Here is a 25,727-nt window from a genome sequence, read left to right as displayed (position 1 = left end):
AAGGATTATCGAAATGCTGTTGAAAACATTTATTTGGATACATTTGGATTACGTTACTACCACCTGGATAGAAGGTCCATGGACTCAGCCAACTTGGAATCATTTTGAAAATGATGGACACAGAACTAACAATAATTTGGAAGGTTGGCACAACAAAATCAACAAGTATGCCATGAAGACACATCCGAATGTGTTTGAGGTTGTGCGAATGCTGTAAAAAGAACAGTCAGCTACCGAAGTTAAAACTCAGCAGATCCAAGGACAGCAGAGATCCCGCCCGTAGACGTCGCTACCGAATCATCGACGCTAGGATTCGACAGACTTACTGACTTGAACTACACAGACCATGTATCGGAGTTGCTTCATCTCGGCTGAACATTACAGATTACTTTAGTGCAGATATAAAGGAGTTTTGGCAAGAAGAAATATCTGGACTCATCTTTTATATATTTATTGCTTATACACCAGCAGAAATCAAATATATTGTGTGAGATTATGAAATATATATAAAAATATGTTATATTGTGTGACATATGATACATACATGTTGCTATATTGACTAAATAAATATATAATGTCTTCGATATATATCGCACTCTATTTTTAATTGGTTTGTTAATTTCAAGAACACTGGGCGTGAAGTCACTCATGTAGAACACCATCTCCCTTTCCCCGGACTGTCGACAAGTAGTTTGGATGGATTATTTGTTGTTGTCGACAGTCCGGGTATAAACCCGCTCAACAATATTCCAGCTATGTGGCGGCGCTCTGTAATTAACCGAGTCTGGACTAGATAATCCAGGGATTGACTTCATAAGCACCGATCTACGCAATTGGGATACGATGACATGTGTCAACCAAGTCAGGGAGTCTGACGACCCGATCCCGTTAGTCGCCTCTTTCGACATGACATTTTCTGACCCACCTTTACTACAGGGCAAACGAACACATAATCGGTAGCAATGTTTGATGGTGGCTAGAAATAAAACGAACAAGAGATGATTATTTCTGTATTTGATATAGGTATCACAATTTCAGTTTGCACAGTTTGGGTGCTTGTTTACAGCCCAGTTCAAATAAGACCATGCAGCATTCGTATTTTTGTGGTCAAATGTGATTTTCAAGGGTACACTTTCTTTGGCAGACTGTTTTTATAAATGTCGGATGGGATTTTGACATGAATTTATTGTAAATGATAGATTTACGCAATTGAAACAACATATATGTTTACATTTCTATTAAAATGAGAGAACATACATGTGTATTTCGCTGTAAACACCACATACGTACCTTGTAAGGCTGTGAGAAGTGACGTAATTAATCCAACTAATACGAATTTCATTTTGAAAAATGTAGTCTTAAGTTTACTCCGTTTGTTTCAATCCACCATTCTTCTGTTCAACGGGTAACTTCTGCCAGTTCATAAGTGAAATGTACATGGAAAGTGATCGAACTTGTCACGCATGCCTTTCGTTTGTAAATAGTAGACGATCTAATCTATTTCGTGCTTCGTGAAATGTATGCCACTCTGATGTGTCTCATATTTCAAGTCCTGTACGAAATAGTGTCAACAAACCATACTGTCAAACAAACAAGCCAGACATTGACAACTTGCTGTCCAGTCAGTTTCTTTATTGCGATCTTGACCCGTAAATCGACGTCTCATAATTGATATTGACAAACAGGACATCACGTGCTCGCGTGCGTGACGTCACATGGGTGATATATATCACTTTCTCTCGCAAGTGGTGGGAGGTTTTATCGTCAATAACAACGATAGAGTCGCGTCTGTGAGTAGGGTTTCTTTAGAAATCACTTTCAATAGAAAGGGTTATGGGTTTATGAACTCAAGTGATAAGGTGAGTCGCGCATGATATTGCAATCGGTTCATATTTACTTAAGAGTTATTGGTCGCGATAGATGAGAACAAAAACTGCCCTTATCTTTAACGGTCAAGTGAGGGTGTGAGTGAAGTTTGCCAGTCAGCGATGTTAAGTTTTGAGATAAGCGATGTCAGTCCTGTCAAATATAGTTGCAAATACTGTTGTTATCAGCACGAACGACAGAAACTGACAAAGAGAATGTGTAAAATGGTTAAAAACCGCAGAGGCAGAGGCTTTCCGATAAAAGTAACTATTTTTCGATTTTTCTTAAACAATCGAATATATTTAAGATGTTATCCTAACCGTTGGTGCGGCTGCGGCTGCATTCTTGTGAGTGAGTGAATATGTTTTTTCGCCGCTTTTAGCAATATTCCAGCAATATCACGACGTGGGACACCAGAAATGAACTCCATGTGGGGACTCGAACCCGGGTTTTCGGCGTGACGAGCGAACGCTTTTACCACTAGGCTACCCCACAGTCCTGACTGCGATCTTGACAAAGAAGAAAAATAACTTATTCGTGATAGTAACAGGTTCATTATAATGTCTCTCTTACCGGGTAAATAATCGAATAACTCCAATTTTCAGATAATATTTTTCTTGATACGAACCAAGCGGCCACATTGCAAGATGTTCAACAGTCCGTAAGATTTTATAATCTGGCTAAGGCCAGGGGAAGTACTTGGGCAACGTTTGCTGGCTTCGCTCGAATATAGGAAAACTAGTCATTTTCTCTTTGTTGCGCAACCCTATTTGGGCAACAGTTTGCCTGTGGTCGGATTGAGAAATGATGGTTTTCTCAACATCTCATCACGACGAGGGACTCCAGACACAGGTTTTACACGTTAAGCCCCTGTGGAGAATCGAACCCTGTTTGCGACGAAGTTAAGAAAGAAAATCAGACTGTTTGTATATTGATAGAAAGCATTCGACACCAGTTCAAAGCATGTGAATATGTCACGTAGGTTGTACACTTAGAATCTACTACATGTAGTCACCAGAATTCGATCAATTTTAAATTAATCTTTCAAGAAAGGAAAATACGAGGCATTGACAGGGCATTCATCGACTCGGCGCCAAAACTTAGATATTGAATGACCCCGACTGTGATTGACGTGAGTTCAGCGTTATATCAGGTGAAATGAACACGGGGTCATTGTTAGACACACTGAAAGATTAACACACAAAACCCTCCGAAAATAAATACACTTGAAATCGACATCCCGGTAAAGTACAGCGGTGTCAATACGTATCATTCCCTTAATATATGTTCACATTGAAAGGGGATATCACAACACACATGACATAAATTGATATGGCCTTCGAACCAGTGATCATTGGAAGCGAGCAATCCTAAGGGAGATAACTCTTGAAATCTGGCTGCCTTTGACGACTGTGTTTTTCGTGTACCGTTATAAGAATGACACAAAGTCTTAGTGTCTCGCAGAAAACGTTCGTTGATTAAGTTTTGAATATGTAGTTATACTAAATTCCCAAGTCTTTAAGCTTTAAGAATGTTGTCCAGTATATTATTGCTAACTTTATATATACGTTGTTTATACACTCACGCACGCACGCACATATCACATCACCAGTTACGATAACATGTATATTTTACACCTATTAATATTAAGAGAAAAGGTGTAAATCAGTCAATCGATATTCTATGTCGGCGTTTGTCAATAATCGATTTTAGACCAGACAATCCAGTGATTGAAATCATGTACATCGATCTCCGATACTAGGACACAATGGCAATCAACAACCAAGTTAGTGAGCCTAATTAGATCCCGTTAGTCACCTCATACGTCACGCACCGGTTGCTGGAGACTAGCTGTGCTGTACATGCCGATACATCTATATTTAGACAATACCACTGCTGGCAATGTCCCGTTGTTTAATTTCCCATCTCGTTAAAGAATAAAAAGGAAATAAATGGCTTACTAAGACGTATTACTGATCAGTAATGATAAAATGAAACAAAAAGTCTGTACCTCTCAACACAATACAGACGATATTGACATATTTCAATTTCGAAGGGGCTTTAGGGTAGCCTAGTGGTTGAGGCGCTCGCTTGTCACGCCGAAGACCCGGTTTCGATTCCCCACATGGGCGCAATGCGTGAAGCCCATTTCTGGTGTCCCCCGCCGGGCTATTGCTGGAATATTGCTTAAAGCGGCGTAAAACTAAATTCACTCAGCCACTCAATATCGAATGCCGCTTCAAATCGTTGAATGATAGGTATAGAAGAAATACCTTTGAGATGACCCCTTGATAAACAGACGCTTCTTGGCCTTTCCTGTTTGATAACATGTCAAGTACATTGGCATCCAGAGGTTTGTTTACATTGTGTTTCAGTTATATCACGACAATTTAGCTTCATTTGGAAGGTTAGTGAGTGAATTTAGTTTAACGTCGTTTTAGCAATATTTCAGCAACGTCACGGCAGGGGACACCAGAAAAGGGCTTCACACATTGTACCCATGTGGGGATTCGAACCCGGGTCTTCGGCGTGACGAGCCAACGCTTTAACCACTACCCCACCGCCCCTCATAGCGTTGAGAGGCACAGAGTTTTTGTGAAGATCCGGGTTAGAATTCGTCTTCAGCAACATATGCTTCTCATAAGAAGCCCGCTGTGATATTGCTGCAATATTGCTAAAAACGGCGTAAAACCATACTCAGCCAGCCAGCTCATAAGAAGCTACTAACGGGGTTGGGTGGTCAGGCTCGCTGATTTAGTTGACACATGCCGTCGTATCCCAATCGATAGATCGATGCTCATGATGTTGATCACTGGATTGTCTGATCCAGACTCGACTATTTACAGACCCCTGTCTTATAGCTTAAATATTGTTGCTTGCAGCGTTAAACAACAAACAAACAAAACAACAAACACATTCTCCTGGTATCCGATATGGGGTCGTCGCTTTTAGCACACCAGCTACTGTGCGGCTTGAGGTTGAAATGTGATCTGTTCCACTCAGCAAGGTCAAGTCGCTCGTATGTGTGAAACTGTCCACAAAGTGTTGTTACAACTCACACAAATCATGAACAGGGCACTTATGTGTTGTTTGACCATACCTTCAACCCCACAATGCAACATGTCACACGAACAACACATAAATCAAACACCACGATGTCGGAGATGTTGGGAGCGGTAATGGAGTTTGTAATGTCACGGCCACTGCACTAATGAAAACCACACACGCATGTGGCCAAATAAATATTGACACAGTCTAACAGTACAAACATATAGAATATGACATAACATAAACAGTTAGGCGAAGAGTTTGCTGACAAAGGTGTGTGTAAATAGACAAAGGACCCAATGGGTGGAAAATTAGGTACGCATTTCGTAATGGCCTCCTTAATAATGTTTAACACCCGAGAAGATCCGGGTTAGAAATGCCATGCTTGTCGTATGAGGCGACTAACGGGATCGAGTGATAAGGCTTTGTTGATATCCACTTCGCTTTTGTATGCCCACATTATGCTGATTTAAGAAAAACATATATCCCAAATAATTACCTATTAAAATATCCTTCATCTGCCTTTGCTTCCATTCTATCCTCCAAAAATGAAAATGTAATACGTAATCTTGCGCTTTATGTAAAACATGCTGTTTTCCTTAGAAGCAATATCTTATCTGAACTGTAATTTCTTTGTGAAATGTCTGTAACATGTGCTGTATATATACTTGTATTACTTGTATATGGGCCGGAGGCCTTAAGTACAATAAATATCTTTGACTTTGACTTGACACATATCCCAATTGCGTAGAGCGATGCTCATGCTGTTGATCACCGGATTGAATATTTCTAAGTGCGGCGTTAAACAACAGACAAAACAAAGCCATAAATTCTAGTCGAGGAAAATTATACATTCGGTTTGTAATGGTGTTAGTGTTAAAGTGTGGTATTATGTACATTTAGCTGGAACCATTGTCACTGGTCAGAATGTGGCGTATGTGGCATATCACGTCAATATTTGTTAATCATTTACGTTTTCTTAAATTCTAATTAAATTATTTTCTCTGAATTTATATTTTCTGAATTAGTAATTCATACTTCAGTTTGTTGTGTCCTCTACAGATAAGACCGCGAGAGTTACCAGAACAAACACCAAAAATATTATTCCGTAGTGACGAAGTTGTATATGAGGAAACAGGTGACAGGGCATGTGTTGATGCAGTTTGATGAGTATATGTCAGCGGGTTCAGCTATTCCCGAAACATAAATATATATTCTTGCCTTAAAGGAAACCTTTATAAAGTAAACGCCCAAAAAATAACAACGTTACCCTCCTTCCTTAATGACGGAGATACCTATCTTCAGCTATCGTTGTGATGCGTGGACGTCCACTTCTTGGTCTGTCTACGGTGACCCCAGTCTGTCTGAAGCCCTGAATAAATTTTATAACCGTGATAGGGTGGCATCCGAGGGCGTTCGCAACAGCATTGTATGTCGACCCCATCTGCACCATCCCAATGGCTCTTTCTCTCTCTTCAGCTGTTAATCGTGGCATATTTCTCGTACTTGTGTATCATATCATGCATTCTAGGCTCTCTTTATACCCTATAGAATCATTCTACGTGCGAAATGGATGCAACTACAGCTTGAATATTGCTGCGTTTTGGCGATTGATATTGCTATGTGTAAACAGAAAATGAAAAAATGTTACTTTGCAAGCATATTAGATGTTCCTAAACACTTTTTCATATTGTCAAAAACACGTTTTACTTGTTTTCACTAATGCCAATCAGCAGAAAATCTTTTAAAAGACTGAAATCATAGGAATGATTATTTTACAATTTAACACACTCTACAACAGTTGTTTCTTGTTTTAATAGTTAAAAAATGGTGACTTTCAATGGTGTATCATTGTCCCAAAACAGAATTTTATTTCAACCTTTCTTATGGACATTAAAATCATCGTTATTGGTTTATTTCGGCATGGACGAATATAGGACAATTTAACTCTTCTGGAAAAGATGCATTTCAACTAAATATGAATGCATTTGAGAATTGTGTTTCGTGATTTGCATAAAGCTGTGTTGTTAAGCTTTCTTGTAAACTAAAACCTTCCAACATATCTTGGATAGTTTATCAGTACTTCATAAAGGTAGGAAAGTAACGTTTTTTTGGCATCTGTGTATGTTGCTGGAATTAAATTCCTTGCGTGAAGCTATTTCTGGTGTCTCCCGCCCTGATATTGCTGGAATACTGCCAACGGTGTACGAGTATACTCACTTAAAGCATCCTAGGTAGGGCCTTGATGTACAGTACACGTGCTTCTATTGTATACTTTCCAGGGAGCTGAGAATGGAAATCGAAAGCACCCTGGTCGATTCACCGGAGACATAATGTGACGCTTTGAGCATGCTTGGGTTTATGTTTGGCGCGTTATTAATATGGTACATGATTTCGTCTGATATTGACTCTCTGACATCACCACCGAAAATAGGAGACTGTCTTTGCTGCTTCACTGTAGCCAAGCCTCCAAGGAAACACATTCCTCAAGGACGGGGGATTTGATCGGTATACTGTAGCACGCGATGTAAAAAACCCAGACCCGTGAAGATCTGGGTTAGAATTGGTCTTCAGCATCCCATGCTTGTCGTAAGAGGCGACTAACGGGAACGGGTGGTCAGGCTCACTGACATATGTCATCGTATCCCAATTGCGTAGATCGATACTTATGTTGTTGATCCCTGGATTGTCTGTTCCTGGCTCGATTATTTACAGACCGCCGCCACGTAGCTGGAATATTGCTGAGTGCGGCGTAAAACAACAAACCAACCATCCAACCATTAAAAAAACACGCAGTGAAATAATACACTCTTATACCACCTCAACTATGCTCTGAATATATGAGGGTCATAAATAGAGTGTTATTGTACCGGGAAACACAAGCTTGTGTCAACATTATTGATTTGTATGCCAACACGACCTGGTATGTGGGCCGATTGACTTTGTGATCACGTTTACACCGATCCCGAATGATTAAGTACCTCATTGCTGTTAAAAGAAACCTTGCAATACACGACATTAAAGTTTAATGGCTGTTCTATGTGGTTTATCAGTCAGCCATACATTACTCCGCAGTTGGTTCGATAATCTCGACGAAAGAAGATATGCGAGTCTTACTGACTAATTGTAATCAATACCGTTAAAAAACTGTACAGCGATCGAAGCCTGACAAATACGCTTATTCTTCTCGCTTAGCAGTCACGCAAGTCAGTCCAGGTCGTACGTAATGCATGATCCGGGCGTCATATAACAATGGTCTTTGGGGGAACATGTATAAAGTAAACCTACTCTAGTTTACAGTATATCTTATATTGACATCTGGGGGAAAGGGTGCATTGGCTGAGCCAGGTGGTCTGGGGTTGTGTTGTGGGCAGTCAGGCAGCAAGACCAACTGTACTTGTCCGCTTTGTGGTCATTAGAGGATCGACTTTACTCGCTGCCACCAGATTTGACTGTAGCCTGTACCGTCATTATTAGTGGAACCAGCAGCAGCTATGACGTGATCTGTGAGGTAAGTCAGTATGATTGACTGACACTGACAGGTGTCTGTGGCAGGTCAGATTTATTGCATCTGTTTATTGCATCTGTTTATTTTCATCGTGTGGTGATTTAGATATTAGTGGTATATGTATTTTCCGATTATCTCACTGATTGAACTGAGCTGGTCTAAAACATAATCCAAATTTACGTTTTCATTGAACGTTTCGCAAGAATGCTCGTCGTATAAGACACGACTATTTTTTGTCATAAGAGGCGACTAACGGTATCGGGTAGTCAGACTCGCTGACTTGGCTGATGCATGTCAGCGTATCCCAGCTGCGTAGATCGATACTCATAATGTTAATCACTGGATTGTATGGTCCAAACTCAACCGCTGTCATATAACTTGAAAACTGCCAAGGGAGACGTCAAACAAACAAACAAACAAATCACTGAATATACATACTGTAGCTCTCGTAACATGTTATATTTGCACTTTCTTCGTAAAATGGCATTGTGTATTTCACTGTAGTTCTCTATTAAAAACCACGGTGTGCTAAGTCATGGCACAAAAACTGTAATTTCGTTGAAATATTCTAAAGGTAAATTCTATGTTATTGTATATTGATATTCAGTTCTTGCGACAGCTTCTTTTGTGAGAACTGTTTAAATGACATTTTTGCTTGGTATACAGTAAAGTCTAGGTTTTTTGGGATGATAACTCATGCATTTCGTTGTGATGAGACGTTTTGGCAAACATTCCTATAACGTTATAAGCGCCGAACTCAAAGTCGTATATAATGGAATGAAGAAGTTGTATCTGTGTTATTCGACTTCAGTACCTTGTAAACTGCTCAATGTTTGAGCAAGCCGTAGTATAAACACAGTAGAAGCAGCGTGTCTGTCTGGACATGTACGCAATAGGAATCTTCACACACTGTACCCATTTGGGGAATCGAACCCAGTTCTTCGGCTTGACGCTTTAACCACTAAATTACACCCCCACATACCCCCAAAGACAACAACAACACCAACAAATAAAACAAAAACAAACAACAACACCCCCAAAAAAAAAAAAACAACCCCAAAAAAAACAACAACAACAAAAGACAACAACATCAACAAAAGTCTAATTAAGAGCATACAAAATGTATGGCATGTGCACGTATTCGTGTCACCATTCAAACATTATTAGTGTATACCACAAGGCTGTCCCCATAATCTTGTTAATTCCCAAAACCGTTAATCCGCCCCCTTTACTTCCATTAACATGTGGCCTTGAGTCAGTCAATGGACTACGGATAAAGGAGTCAAGCCGATATCTGAAACGGATTTTCTTAAACGGGACTGAATGTGTTAAATTACACAGCGTAGGAATTACCAGTAATTAATATGAGCTAAGGATTAGGGAAGCGAGTCGGGTCATGTTAGGAACCAAGGTCTTTCCTTTCACTCTCACTAAATCGTTTTAATATAGGGAACCGTTAGTGGATTGTCGGTGAAATCAGCCATTAACTCAAGAACATGCAGCAGATTACAGAAAGTACAGACCCAGTACAGACAACCTCGTGTATGGTGTGATGACGTCCTTTCAAATTGCATGTGGAGGGCTGTCACTTAATATAGAGACTGATAGATACAACATGCATACACACGCAAACACATGCACTCACACACGCATGCATATTACACACCCGATAAACACCTGCACACTTACACAAGCACACAGACATGTACATTACACACCCGATAAACACGTGCACACCCACACAAGCACACACACATGCACATTACACACCCGATAAACACGTGCACAGGCACACAAGCACACACGCATGCATATTACACACCCGATAAACACGTGCACAGTCACACAAGCACACACGCATGTACATTACACACCCGATAAACACGTGCACACTCACACAAGCACACACGCATGCACATTATACACCCGATAAACACGTGCACGCTCACACAAGTACACACGCATGCACATTACACACTCAGGCACTATACTCACAGACGTGGCTGACGTGTTTCACGTATATGCAAGACGTTATCAACAACAGTAACAATAAAGAATTGAACTGTACAAGTCAAATCTGGCTGCCTTGATACAACTGTGTCAACAGCTTCTAAACTGTCACTTAAAACACCACAGTGGCCGTCAACAGAGGTTTGTTATCGATTATCGGGTTTTGCTGATCGTCTGAACAATACATGCCAAACCATGCGAAAACAAGCTTCATAAATCAGTAATCTGCAGAGACTGACAAAATATTGCTTTAGGTTTAACCATTATTTTTGTCTTTGCCATTCAACAACATTCAACTGTTGCTTGCAAATAATCGACTCTTCGAAACAGACAACCAACGAACAACGATCCATGTCTTTCCTGACCACCCGATCCAAACAAACAAGCAAACAAACAAATTGGTATTGTGCACAGAAATCAATCAATGGCACGACAAAGGGTTACAACCCATCCTTGAGCCGTAAAGCACTCGGAAACCAGATCTCTTATAGCTACCCCATACAGCCACTCACAGTCGAAAGTGATAATTCTTCTTTGGGACATGTTTAAAAAATTGTTTCAATTATATTTATGTTTATTTCAGGCGACGGATCACAGATTTAACCCCGCTCAAGATGGCTTTGAAATCAACACGTCGACGGCAGTTGTACATTTCAGTGTTAATGACATGTATGTCAGTCACTCTGTGCGTGTTGTATCTGCGGGAAAACAGCGTGCAGGGACAAGCACCTGTCCAAGCAGTCCACGTGATATCGCCAACGGGACAAATTACGTCACTTCCTGAACAAAATCAGATCATTTTGTTGTGCCGAACATCGTTCATTTTGTGTGGTTTGGAGGAGACCTTGAAGTTTCATTTCATCATCTTTTAAGCATCAAATCAGCTTACAGCATCTTAAAACCCGATCGGATTTTTATTCACTGCGATCACAAGCCAGTTGGAAAATGGTGGAAAGTTATAAAACAAAGTATTCCAAATCTGAGGATAGTCGACAGAAAAGCCCCAGCGGAAATCTATGGAATGTATGGTGGTCCGTTCAGAACATAAATCCGACGTTGCTCGGATACAGATTCTGCAGAATATGGCGGAATTTATATATGGATACTGACGTCATTGCTTTGAAATCGTTTAATCCTCTAAGACATTATGAGATTACAATGAATGGGTATAAGTATCACGGTCGCCCTGGGAGATTAAACAACGGGATTATAATCTCTGCTCCAAATGCAACCTTCCTTTCATTATGGTTGAATACCTACAAGAACTTCACACAAAACGAGTGGGATTATCACGATTCTATAATCCCGTACTATTTACAGTTTACTTATCCGCATTTAATCCACGTGGAGGAAAAGACTCTGAACTACCCAGTGGGTTGGATATAAACCTGATATATAAGGACGTCTATGATTGGTCGAGAAATTACGCCATGCATCTGTGGTACAGACTCTATGATACTGAACACGGGCCGACTGGAATCAGAACAATGAATACGACATTTGGTCGAATAGCAAGATATATCTATTATGGTACTAGGGATATATTGAAATGAATCTTGTCTGTAAATGGGGAATCACACCTACTCATGTCACACGACGGAATGCGATGTCGCGGGCGATGGTCCCGCCGTCCTCGGTGCTGCAACTCACTGTGTACGGCGGCATCCTCTGGGACTGCCGGAAACCTAACGGCGTGTCCTAGTGTCACCTTGAATATGTTTCTAGGGTTGTCAGCATCATACCAACGCTCACACAGATGATCGATTGATGACGTAACTTGGTAATTGGTGTTAAACACACACCCCAACACTCGCATGGAACATAGTCCTATTTTGTTGTATTTATTGATTTCACAGCGGTAGTCTTGTTTGGCGCCTTCATAATTACTTGTCACAACAGTCAGTCCGTCGACGACTTAATGATCATGACCAAATGTACATGTGTGTTTTCTGGCTATAAATACGTACTTATGTTTTCGCAAATTGATTTGTTCTGTTGCAACAACGTGAGTATAATACATGTATAGGTTGTTTGGTGTGGTTTTACATGTCTAAAGTCGCCTCGATATCGGCGAAAGTTAAAGGATTCGGTCATGCTTCACTGTACCTGTTCCTGGATATTGGGTTGACAACATTGTAAGGATGTCGTAACAGTTGACCTTCCATATTTGCATATGTATCCGCATGGGGCCTGGCATAGATGCAGTGTTTATTGGTTGCCTTTTTCGTGAGGAGACGATATTTTCTCATAAAAAACGGTATCACGTAAGGATAAAGATGCAGATTTGAAATGCGAGCTGGTAGTACGCTCAACGTTTACAAACATGGCGTCCCCATTGCCAATAGGCGTTGGGAACACGCAGAAGCCACTGGGATAAATGGTGTCATTATCAAAACGATAGACAAAGATACTGAACATCATTGTCTCACTGGAACGTAGCTGAGGCGTTTTACAGGTTTGGGCAACCTAGGATATATAAATTTTGAAACAGTTTTAGCGAGGACATCAGCCAGATAGGGTTCTGTGACCAAAGCCAATCTAGAACAGTTGGATTTGCAGAAATATGTTCGAATTGTTATATTGTTTTACTTTGTCTGTGTGTACATGTAACTCTGCACCCCATCACGTTTTGTCAAGATGATCACTGGCCACGTAGCCTCAGACTAGTCTTAGAGTAGCGTCCCTTTGATAAAGGGAAGCTACTCTTTGAGGACAGGCTCGATGGATTACAAACCGAGAAGCAAACATAAACAGCCGTTATTTGCTAACCAGCAGCTTCGTATACATCACTGTCTAGAACGAGGTTTCAGTTGGAATATCCAGGGTGAAAGGGTTATTTTAAATTTTTTTTCAATAATTTGATGTGTCGTATGGTTGTCTCGAAGTAAAAACTTCTTATTCTTTCTTTTTTCATTATGTTTTGGTTGTGTCGAAGTGACTCTCTTTCTCAGCTTCCCTTCCCCAAAGCTGACTATGAACTGCTAGAGAGTTAACAGAAACCTTACAGAAATCTTACCTCACCGGGTACCCATTCACTGCTGGTTAAACATAGGCTTATTTCGGACAAAGTCATTGGTCGGGGAGACACCACATGTGCTTCATGGTCTTTGGTGTGCGTCAGGAAGGACGACCCAGGGTCAGGCTGCTGAAACAATGTCCGTCCAAGTTCTCTCCACAACTTACTACTAAAAGCGAGCTTATTAGCCCGATTTGTGCCCTGTATTGATGCTCATGATGTCAGTCACTGGCTTGTCTGTTCCAGACTCAATTACTTGATACAATATGACTGGAATATTCCTGAAACAACAAACAAACAAACAATTCCTGTGTGATGGGCATAGAACATATACCACCATTTGGGACATTTCGTTACTGTTGTTATATGCTCATACTCATGCCAATAATGGTTGTCGCTCCCCCTCCCCCTCCCTTCCCTCTCCCAATTAAAAATTGAAGGGGTGACAACGATTATTGGCATGAGTATATTATGCCTAGATCTAGATACCCCACACCCTATGTCCGGCCTGCATGTGAAATCGTGTGGTGCTACACCACCATGGCAATGTATGGCTATGGTTGTGAGTGGAGAGTGAGTGATTGAGTGAGGTTAGTTTTACGCCGCTTTTAGCTATATTCCAGCAATATCAGGATGGGGGACACCAGACATGGACTTCACACATTGTACCCATGTGGGGAATCGAACCTGGGTCTCCACGCCTTAACCATTAGGCTACCCCGCCGCCACATGGGCAATGAGAATTAAGGTTGTAACTCCACGAGAGATTTTACCGCCGCTTTGAACAACAATCGTACCCTCGTAACCAAAGGGATTGTGATACCCTCTATCAAGGCCGCAATCGTCCACGACAAGTTGTGACGCCTTGTTCGGTTGGTCCTTGTTCGACTGGACCTTGTTCGACAGGACCTTGTTCGATTGGACCTTGTTCGACTGGACCTTGTTCGACTAAACCTTGTTCGAGTGGACCTTGTTCGATTGGTCCTTGTTCGACTGGACCTTGTTCGATTGGACCTTGTTCGACTGGACCTTGTTCGACTAAACCTTGTTCGAGTGGACCTTGTTCGACTGGACCTTGTTCGACTAGACCTTGTTCGACTAAACCTTGTTCGAGTGGACCTTGTTCGAGTGGACCTTGTTCGAGTGAACCTTGTTCGACTAGACCTTGTTTGATTGGACCTTGTTCGACTAGACCTTGTTTGATTGGACCTTGTTCGACTAGACCTTGTTCGACTAGACCTTGTTCGACTGGACCTTGTTCGATTGGACCTTGTTCGAGTGGACCTTGTTCAAGTGGACCTTGTTCGATTGGACCTTGTTTGATTGGACTTGGGGGAGGGCGTGAGAGTCAACACCCACTCAAAATTTTGGGCTCTCGCATTGTTGCGGGTGTATTTTTATAACTTTATTTATGCCTCCGCAACACTAATAAATCATGATTTATGCACAGTACATTAACTCGGTCATGGCAAATCTTGACTCATTTTAACGCCTCGTTTTAACGTATTTTATAGACTGACACGTGTTTAAAGGGAACAATTCCTATAACACGACCATCTTTCTTCACCTAGTTGAACCAAATGCCTGACTGTCGAAATGCGTACGATTTGCGGTTATAACGCCCTAAACCAAATGACCCCTTTTAAGCTCGTTATAACCGTAGTTTAGGATATAGTTATGGGACTGTAAAACTGTAAAACTAATCCGACAACAGGACTGAAGCAATATATGAGAGCCCCTTTAAGGGCACACGTAGGCGATATGAAAACATGCACTGTTTATGACACAACCAGCGTCAATTGTGTTGTCGAGGTAGGATTATGAGATCTCTCCTTAAGCATTGTGATCGTGGAATGTAATTTTAGACTGAATGCATGAAGGCAAAGGACTGTGCTGCCGCTAACATTGAAACAGAGGTAATATTTAGTATTTGTTTACAATGATTTGTTTCGAGTTATCAAAAGTTGGTACCGTTGTTTAAGTGTAATTGTTGTCTGCCACAAGTTATGCTGACGTTTGACGGTCGACTCAAATGGAATAGGCTCACTTCCTGGTTGAACTGAGCTGTAGCATTACAAACGGCGACTTGAAACACACAACAGGTATGTAAATGTAATCTAAATTTCGGATACAGAAATAATAATCATATCTTCTATTCAACTTTTTTGTGTAAAAAGTAAAGTTTAGAAGCATCAATTCCTTGTATTTGGTCGTGGACTGGGGGCCGTGCACGTTGGTAGGTTAGAAGTTAAAGCGTTTGTTCGTCTCACCCACGTGTATACAACTCGTTAAAGTCAATTTCTGGCAATATTGCTTTGCTGGACTGCAGCATGTTTACTTAGATTTTTTATTTGTATTAAAATTTTGTGAACGTTAGATGACACACACATGGTCTACAATTCAACGAAGGACAGGCTTGAGTCACATGTCTACAATTAAATCCTGTGATAGAATTACGTTTTACCTTAGATATTTGAATCTTGCACACAGAATGAGAGCAATCGCTTCCTGGAACTCGGCCTATACCAATGATCAAGGATAGAATTATTGAGTTATTCGTCATTTCACCTTTAACTTTAAAGCCTTCTGGTCGTCTTGGTAGGGCGCCCGGTTCCAAATTAAAACAAGATGTATCGAATCTTTAGTGAAGAATCAAAAATTCATTAATCAAAGATTATTATAGAAAAACAGACCCAAAACATTTTCTCTCCAGGTACACTAGAGAACTGAGTGTTACATATAGTGAAATCTGCATTCGTAAATCAAGTAGAATGCGGTTGTTGTCCTATGTGAGAGGACTGTACGACATCAATGTAACTGTATTTCATTGCCTAGACAGATATTCTTTAAAGTATCGTTTAACTTGATAAAACGGTTTATGATAACTAGCTATTTTATTTTTTCAACATTGAAAACAACTAAGTAAAAATGGTGGTTCTAACAAGAAACTTATTGTAACAATTTGCTGAAATTGGAACCAATTTAATTATTTTTGTTGCAGTTGAAATCTGCGTGAACATGTGGAAACAAGGATGCCTCTATGCATTGACCCTCACCTGGATAGGTTGTGTTCACAAAAGTGAGTTTGTATTGATTGTTGGATTATCAGATTTATATATTATCGATCGGTTTTTTACTTGTACAAAACTATTTTCAGTTGGAATTTTATGGAAGCGTGATTGTGTTAAAAACGCTTGGCAGTCATGCTAACCCTACAGTTTTGATTTCCCATGTGGTTACGAGGGTTCACTTACTCACTCACTCCACTCACTCACTGCAGGTGTTGCTGCAGTTGTCTCCCCGTGTTCGGGAGGGGTGGCGCTGCTTGGTACAGACTACACTATTCAGGCCGACAGGAGCCGCTACACTGGCCCTGTGTGGGTTCGACCTGATGGCCGATATGTCGTCACATGCTTCCCAGGCTGCAGCTCTGTGGAAGGATACAGGGCAGTCGTGAATGTTACACACACTACACTGACTATAGAGAGTGTGGGGATGGCAGATGCTGGGACTTGGAGCATCTTGGATCTAGCAACAGTTGGTGATGTTCCCGTCCAAGTTTGTCAGCTGACGATTATGAGTAAGTATGTCTTATCCTTCAAACTTGGTTTCAATACAATGATGCATCACTGATGTCGGAACGGGCCGTACTTGCACAGAACAGTCTCAGTTAAATCATTTAGTCCCTTACAATCAACGTTACAATCAGGATTTTATATAAAAAGCAATATACACATTAGGCCACACTTTTTTATCACAGTGTTTACGGATCCACCGACCGTTAAATTTGCTAAAGTGGACTTTTGTTTCTCCATTGTTCCATTCTTTAAATGCCGCCGATATATAAAATCCAAATGAATAATTGAAAAATCGGCTTTATTGAAGTCGACTTTTTGTTAGTAAGTTAGCATTGTTGCAAAACAAACTTTTTACCATTGAAACAAATAAACCCTCTGATAGTAGGAAGTGGAAACACCTGAATGGCTGATAGCATATTCTATATTTTGTAAACAACCTACATATGGTGAAAGACACTTAGGGAAAAAAACTGACAGAGCATTTTTTTAATACCTACTGAAAAGAATATTACTGCAAAAAATCCGTAAACCAAGTAATATAAAAATGTGGCCTTAAATGGATATATATTGAGGAAATAAACTCACGGGCAAAAGAAACGTCACCAAAATTATGTTTAAGTTTTTTAACGAACCTTTGTATTTTTTTCAATAAAAAACGGGTTGAAAAAAACTAGCCCAAACGCAAACAACATACACTACTCATTGAATTGCACGAGATTCATGTAATTTGTGTAAAAAGGTTAAATTTGCACGGAATTTTGCGAAATCCCTTCGTAAAAAGCCGTATAGAATTCAGGTATAAAATGTGTAGAGAAATGATGTACTGTATTCCATTATCACATCGTATGGTAGAAAGGAAACATGCCGAGGCTAACAGCACAGCAGAGAGAACGAGCTATTTGTATGCTGAATTTGGGAGCGACGCAGTCTCATGTTGCAAGGTTGATGAATTGTTCACAGCGAACAATCCTGAGATTGGTGAGCCGTTACAGATGAAGACTGATCTTATTGTGATTCATGGTAATCGTACAGCTGCATGGTACGTCAATAAAGTTTAAAGACCAGTCGTCCTGCCATTTATCCAGAATCACCCACGTACCAAGTTCCAACAAGACAACGCCACACCTCACAAGGCACGCGGCAGTAGGGACTTCCTTAATGCCCAGAATGTGACGTTACTTCCTTGGCCAGCTCGATCTCCCGACTTGACCCCGATTGAGCACCTGTGGGACCACCTTGGACGACAAATCAACAAGCGACAGCCACCCATACAGACAAGAAGGAGGCCCTACAGGAAGAATAGCGGAGAATCCAGATACATGTGATCATCAGACGACTAACATTATCCGCTAGACGTAATGTCCATGCTTGCATACAAGCCAGGGGTGACCACACGATATTGACTGTATTAAACTGGTGTCTCTTCGGTTTAGAGCCGCTTATGATGAAACAGATGGTTAATTTCGAATACCGGACGGTCAACTGTCCTCGATTCATTGTACACTAATATGGTCATTCAATTTCTGTAGTTCACACTTTAATCATTCAGAATGTTGTAAAACCATTAATTTTCCAAATATGACTGTCACATTTCCAAATTCTGAGCTTGTTTTTGTGACATGTTAAAGAAAGCGAGGTGACGTTTCTTTCGCCCGTGAGTTTATGATGAGGAGCCAGTATGTATAGTTTGATCAGAAATGGTGTCTTGAACTGGTCTCTATAAAACAGCTCATATCATGAAATTATACTCATGGCACACATATCATACTTCTTCTCTGGCAGACGCTTACTTGGTTGACACATGTCATCGGTTCAATTACGCAGATCGATGCTCATGCTGTTGATCACTGGATTGTCTGGTCCAGACTCGATTATTTACAGACCGCCGCCATATAGCTGGAATATTGCCGAGTGCGGCGTAAAACTAAACTCACTCACTCACTCTTCCCACACCTCCTGAGTGCAACATCAGCAGTGATACAGACCAGCAACTCTCCAGCCCAATACAACCCTCACACTGACAGTAGACATCAGAGGTATTACTGTTCAAAAGCTGGCTTCTATCTCACTACTGGTAACGTAAAGGGGCTGTTGATGATGAAGCACGTTACTGGCGTCAGCGATGTTGTAACTTCAGGCACCTTCAGTGTTACACCATCCCGACTCGGTGACGTCACAGAGTCAAAGCTTTACGTGTGACGTCACAAGCTGGGATCTGATCTGTGGCATAGTGTTAGGAACCTTTCAATGGGTAGAGATGGATGGGTGAAGTTTGCATTATCAATAATCAAATGTATTCAGTATTCTGGAATCTGTTATTTCAGTTATTTGTTTTACATGTTTCGAAATCCCCGATTAATATATCGTCACTGCGATTATTTTCTCGCAATTTCAGGACAAATTACATCTAAAGAAATTAATGAAACAAGTTTGTATTGCTTCATCAGGAAGTGTGTTATGAATTGGTCGCTATTGAAAAACCTCATAATAATTATACACATCATCCTCAATGAACACTCTGATTTGTGTTGAGCTCACCGCACTTGCCTTTCTCAAAACGTTTCTATGCGGTGTCTATGAAGTCCTCACACAAACGTCTAAAACAGGTCTCGTTTCCATAAATAATGTTTGCGAACATTCTACCATCGTACTACATCAACATGTGCCCCACAGAACTCCCCGCTGCAACATCGGCATTGATACAGATTCCAGCAACTCTCCAGCCCAATACAAACCTCACACTGACAGTAGACATCAGAGGGTATTACTGTTCACAAGAAGCTGGCTTTACCTCACAACTGGCAACGTAACGGAGATGTTGATGATGAAGCAGAACGTTACTGGCGTCACCGATGTTGTCACTTCACCAGCACCTTCAGTGTGACACCATCCCGACTCGGTGACGTCACAGTCAGCTTTACTTGTGACGTCAAAAGCTGGGATCTGAACTGTGATGGTGTGAACAGCCTGGGTGAGTTGGAGTGTCTATTGATCAGTTGTTGATGAACATTTAAAGTGCCTTCATTTAGTTTGCATAATGGATAACCCGCACCATCATAGATAGATGTGACGCCACCATCTCAAAGGTCCCCATGTTCGCACAGCTCAACTCGCCTGATTTGTGAAATTTGAGTGTTTTGTCTGTCCGTATGTCTGTCTGTTTGTCTCTCTCTTCACACACACACACACACACACACACACACACACACACACACACAACACACACACACACAACAACACACACACAAAACAAAACAAAACAAAACAAAACAAACAAACAAACAAACAAACACACAAACACAAACACACGAGGCATATTGCATTTGAGAATCCAGCCCGCTTTTGTAACGAAGCAGACGTATTTTTCGCAAATGGTACAATGTAAATGAAATAAACTTCACCAACTTCCTTCAAGCATTTTCTGCACAGACTTCATTATTTCATATTCATTATAGTTTTCTTGTTGAGTTTTAGTTAGTGTAATTTGTAGATTAATTGATAATGCAAAGAGTTTCTCCTACAGCCCCAGTCGTCCCTGTGAACCCAACTGACTTCTACTGTACAAGTCACACAGACTCAAGTCTCGACCTTCAGTGGGTACACCCAGGAAACACACTATACAGCCTTGTGTTTGTTCTCGACTATCGCCTCGTGGACGACAAGGATGACGTTGATGACAGAAACATCATGATACCGGCTGACAAATCTGAAACAATACATACCACTACACTCAAAGAGCTTCAGCCAGGCAGTCTGTACTACTTCCGGTTGGTTGTTGATGGGGGGTCTCTGGGCCAAAGCGAGGCTGTCACTACCACGTGCTTCACGAGATGTTCAGAAGGTAGGTATGAAGTAATATACATATTGCAATAGGCTAACGACACTTTTGATATCTTTATCCGACCCTTTGGTAAACACAGTTGCTGCCAATACAAGGGCAATGATTATGGTTTGAAATCTTAACTTGTGGTAGGCAATGCATCCTAAGGGGATCTTCACGTTGACCAAGTACCAAGCTTAGAGCAACAATACTAATCTGGTGAAGGCATTACTGGATCAGACCCGTGAAGATCCGGAGTTAGAACTGATCTTCAGTAACCCCTGCTTGTCATAAGAGGCGGAATTGGATGGCCAGGCACGCTGACTTGGTTGACAAATGTCGTCGTATCCCCAGTGCGTAGATTGATGTTCATGCTGTTGATCACTGGATTGTCTGGTCCAGACTCGATTGTTTACAGACCGCCGCCATATAGCTGGAATATTGCTGAATGCGGCGTAAAACTGAACTCACTCACTCATTACAGTATCAGAATCGTCGGGTACGTCAGTGGGTGCTGGAGTTGCCATCGGCATTGCAATCACGCTTGCTGCTGCTCTGGCTGTGTGCCTGGGTGTTGCCTATGTCTTCAGAAGGAAAGTATCAGCCATTTGTTCAGGTAAGACGTCAGTGTGTATACAAAAAAACTGAAGGTGTAACAGAGATAGATGAATGCTACGACCCTAGGTTGTATTTTTAGACTATTTGAATGATTACGTTGGGTTTTACGCAGCTTTTAGCTATATCCCAGTAATATCACGGCGGGGGACACCAGAAATGGACTTTACATATAGTACCCATGTGGGAATCAAACCTGGGTCTTCAGCGTGACGAGCGGACAATTTAGAGCTACCGACATAATGACTATGTGAAATGTTAATGGTTTATGCATAAGGTCACAACTCCGCTTTTAAAAATCTGATTCTGATGTCTTGAAAATGTAATGTTAATCCCTTTGCGTACAATAACTATAAGGTGAATATACGACCTAACACTTGGTTGTAAAACGTCTACTTACAATTTAATTATTGATTATATCCTTATAATAACAGCTTTCCAATTTTGTCAAATTTTGTATATATAAATTTTGTACATAAAACGCAGCTTGATCGTTTTAATATTTTTTGTTTCAGGAAAGACAGTGTTGATAAAGACAGGTGGGTTTCATTGCACACCCTGGGGTCATTGGAGGTTCCATGTATTCCATGCTTGTCACAGGACCTTATTTTAAAGGAGTGGTCAGGTTCGGTTACTAAGTCGTCATGGCTAAAATTGTTTTGGATCATTCCTAATACTGGTTCCCCAAATGGAAATGTAGCACTTTGATTTGATTTCTCTTAACTAGTAACGTCTTAATAGAATAAGAGTACTTTACCTGCAAATGCTACATCTAGTTATTCCTATCAAACGTAGATTGGTTTATATGGTTTGCTGCCAGCGACTTAAATAACTCTCTGTATCAAACATCACATCCCTGTTTCAGGACAAACAATGGCGGTTCTCAGCCAACTTTTGGCATCTCAAAGAAAGGACTAGTTCTGTCAACAACCAAACTGAAGGTATATTTTCTGTGATGTGTTCCAGCACAGTTGGGGCGATGGGGGTGGCGTAGTGGTTTTAAGTGTTCGCTCGTCACGCCGAAGACCGGAGTTCGATTCCCTACATGGGTACAATGTAAAGCTCATTTCTAGTGTCCTCGCTGTGATATTGCTGACTATTGCTAAAAGCGGCGTTAAACCAAATTCACTCCTCACTCCAGGACAGTCAGGGCAATGATGTAGCAATGTTGAAAATGTTGACTCGACATTCCCAGGACTCCGGTTTTTAATGTAGGTACCACCTTGCATATAATGGATACAATTTATAATGTATAAAACATTCCATAGTATATAATAGATATAGTACATATCGTGGATCAAAACCAGGAATGTAATGTCCTCTTACGGGAAGTCAACGATCGCTTCCTCACAAGACATCTTGGTAACTGCACCTCATGGCATTTGTATGCGACCAGTTTAACCCTGCACGGTGGTTGATACTAAAGGGAGATAAATCCTGGACACACAATCAAGATCTCGCACAACAAATCAGAGGCGAAAAGCCATTCGTCGCCGCTTGCCCCAATTCAATAACGCCCAGAAGACTCGTCCCTACACTCGTGTTATTCGGAACAAGCCGAATAGCGACTCATGCATCTCTGGGATTTTTATTAATCCCAACAATAATAAGCATTGCTGATGCACTCGAAAATGTCTGCTTAGTAAAGATTTTAGCCCGAACAACAATAATATTGATGATATGAATTTGTATGTTATTACTGAACACGATTGAAGAATCTAAAGTCCAATAGGGTTTTCCTGAATAGGCAGATTGAAGATAATTTTATTTTTTAGTCTCAAACTTGACGTAAAAATGGCTGTAAATACATCTCAAACTGAATAGTTCATTGGAGAGTCTTATAATGATTTAGTGTAAGCGGTGTCATCCAGTTGTCTGGACTGGCAACTAGACCTAGCACCCACCTGAGGTGAATTTCTCTGACCCTGCAACAGCAAATGTAGAAGGAAACTAAAACGTCCAACTGAAAATATCCCCAGTGAAGTGAAAATGTTTGAGCGATGTTTAGAATTAAAGTAGATTGTTTATATTGAAATACATCGTTTTGAAACTTGTGGCTGAGTAATAATTACATATCTCTAAAATGTGTTGGCAGCTTACGTAGAATATCAAAAGAGCAAGCCCTAAGATCATCAGAAAATATTCACTCCGGAAGCACAAAGGCCCGTTATGTAGGCTGATCATTAATGGGGTTGAAGTTGTATTCCACATTATCACCACGGATCAAATAGATTAAATATAAACCCTTAAATAAGCATGAAGAAGATAGACGATAGATACGAAACCAATACAGAACCCAGGTGACGAACAATAGTGACAAACTTTATGGATAACAGCAGTATATATGAGACTGAGTGCACGAATTCACTCTGATATATTCCTCGCCAATATTAAAGAAAAGGCCTTCACCAACTAGCACCTGGTGAAAAGTTGACTACCTCCGATACCAGATCAGCAACATTGTGCAGAAGGCCCAATCTCAGAAACACAATATCACCACAGCTGAAACACAAGCCATCAAGCAGGTGAGACAAGACCCTGACATCATCACCCCAGCTGACAACGGCAGAGTCACTGTTGTCCTAGACAAGCACCACTTCTACACCATGGTAGACAACCAGCTGGACGCAACCACTATATACAAGAGAGGATCAGCAAGGATCCCACTGCTAAACTGGATCGCCAGCACAAAACCATAATAAAAACCTGCGTGACAAATATGAACTCTCCATAGGATTTTGTATCGAAAACTATCTACATCCATCCTCAATACACCCTATGCCCGTGCTACAGTGAAGATCCACAAGAAACCTGCTTGAAAACCCGCCTACTGGTATGTTCCCGTGACACTGTATTCTACAACACAGCTCAACATCTCTTACAAAGTACTCTATCCTTTAGGCAAATCTGCTTACTCGTTCATCAAGGACTCTGCAGATTTCTGCAACAAAATCCGTGATAAAACTAAACCAGGCCCCATTGTCAGTTACGATGTAGCAGACCTCTTCACCTTAGTGTACCAGAGAAGAAGCCCTGTTAGCACTACGCCACCAGATCGACAACCCCTCAATAACACCAGCCTCTCGAACGGCTCTATCCATCAACCTCACCGCTGCCTGCATCAACTCCCACCTACTTTACCTGGGTGATGACTTCTATCTGAACAGATTCACGGACTCCCCATGGGCTCATCTCTATCCCAATTCTAGCAAATTTACATCCACAGGCTAGAAGAAAGCACTACAAACTTCCACCTGTCAAACCAACCTGCTGGTACCAAGAAAGTGGATGGTACTTTCGTCATTCCTCCAACCTGATCATGATCCCGACCAACTTCTCACCCATCTAAACAACATCCCTTCATCAAATTTACCCTTCCTTGGCGTCCTTGTATCCCGCACATCCTTCAACCATCTCCAGACCACTGTGTACAGAAAACCCACCTATACGGATCAATACATCCACTACAACTTCAATCATCCTCCCAATGTTAAGACCGGCATCATATCTACTCACAACTAGAAGGCGAAGAATATCTGCTTAACAAACCTGCACAGAAAAGAATTCAACATCTGAAGAGAGCCTTCGTAGAATTAAGCAACTACACGGCCCAAATAGTCCACAGAACCATTGCTGCTACCCTGTCACCTCCGCCGATGGACCCACGCCCGATTCAGCGCCCGTCAAGGATCTCTGCAGTCTCCCACATCTGGTGAAGCCATCACACCAATCAGCCGACTCCTAAAGAGCAACAAGCGGGCATCGATGCCATCTTTTCGTCATCCTTCAGCCTCAACAACCTGCTCCGTACTAACGGAGAGAGAAAAGATCCAACTTTCGACAACAAAAACCCGAATGTGTGATTTACAAAATAAACTGTGATTGTGGACAGAAGTTACATAGGCGGAAACCAGCTTCTACAAAACCACCACTCAAAGAAGTTATCAGAGTGACAGAGTACAAGTATCAACATGACTCTCAAAGAGTCGAGTCACAACATCGACGTGAACAAGAATCAGCATCACCCTAAGTTAGAACAGCACAATTACTGGAAGAGTCAAGCCCGGCACAGCAGCGTGAGCCTTCAAACGGACATGTTATATAGAAATAGAATTTGTTCTTGCGCTGGTCAATCAAGGGCAGTAGTGGAATGGTTCAAAGACAATGACAAACAGTCCAAGACATCCCTGAGCGACGATGGACATATGCAACAAGACATGGCACACATACGTATTCTTTCATATCGAACAATATCACTACATCTAA

The 25,727-nt window shown here is 41.2% G+C and overlaps 1 protein-coding gene and 1 long non-coding RNA gene across 2 annotated transcripts; both read left to right on the top strand.

Annotated features, from left to right (window-relative positions):
• The first annotated feature begins 8,177 nt into the window (after positions 1 to 8,177).
• On the top strand, positions 8,178 to 12,408 carry LOC124274397. Its single transcript, XR_006897927.1, has 2 exons — positions 8,178 to 8,425; positions 11,016 to 12,408. It is a non-coding gene; the product is annotated as an uncharacterized LOC124274397 (long non-coding RNA).
• A 1,580-nt stretch (positions 12,409 to 13,988) lies between these two features.
• On the top strand, positions 13,989 to 22,513 carry LOC124274388. The gene is made up of 7 exons (XM_046709769.1): positions 13,989 to 14,021; positions 14,355 to 14,591; positions 19,778 to 19,997; positions 20,550 to 20,867; positions 21,331 to 21,462; positions 21,977 to 22,000; positions 22,327 to 22,513. The coding sequence occupies exons 1-7, from the start codon at positions 13,989 to 13,991 to the stop codon at positions 22,377 to 22,379; spliced, it is 1,017 nt and encodes a 338-aa protein (XP_046565725.1). The 3' UTR covers positions 22,380 to 22,513.
• Positions 22,514 to 25,727: the final 3,214 nt, after the last annotated feature.

The sequence above is a fragment of the Haliotis rubra genome, unplaced genomic scaffold (assembly GCF_003918875.1).
Source record: "Haliotis rubra isolate DU_JTF1 unplaced genomic scaffold, ASM391887v1 Scf190, whole genome shotgun sequence".
Classification (NCBI taxonomy): domain Eukaryota; kingdom Metazoa; phylum Mollusca; class Gastropoda; order Lepetellida; family Haliotidae; genus Haliotis; species Haliotis rubra.
This window is presented reverse-complemented; position numbering and strand designations above follow the sequence as displayed.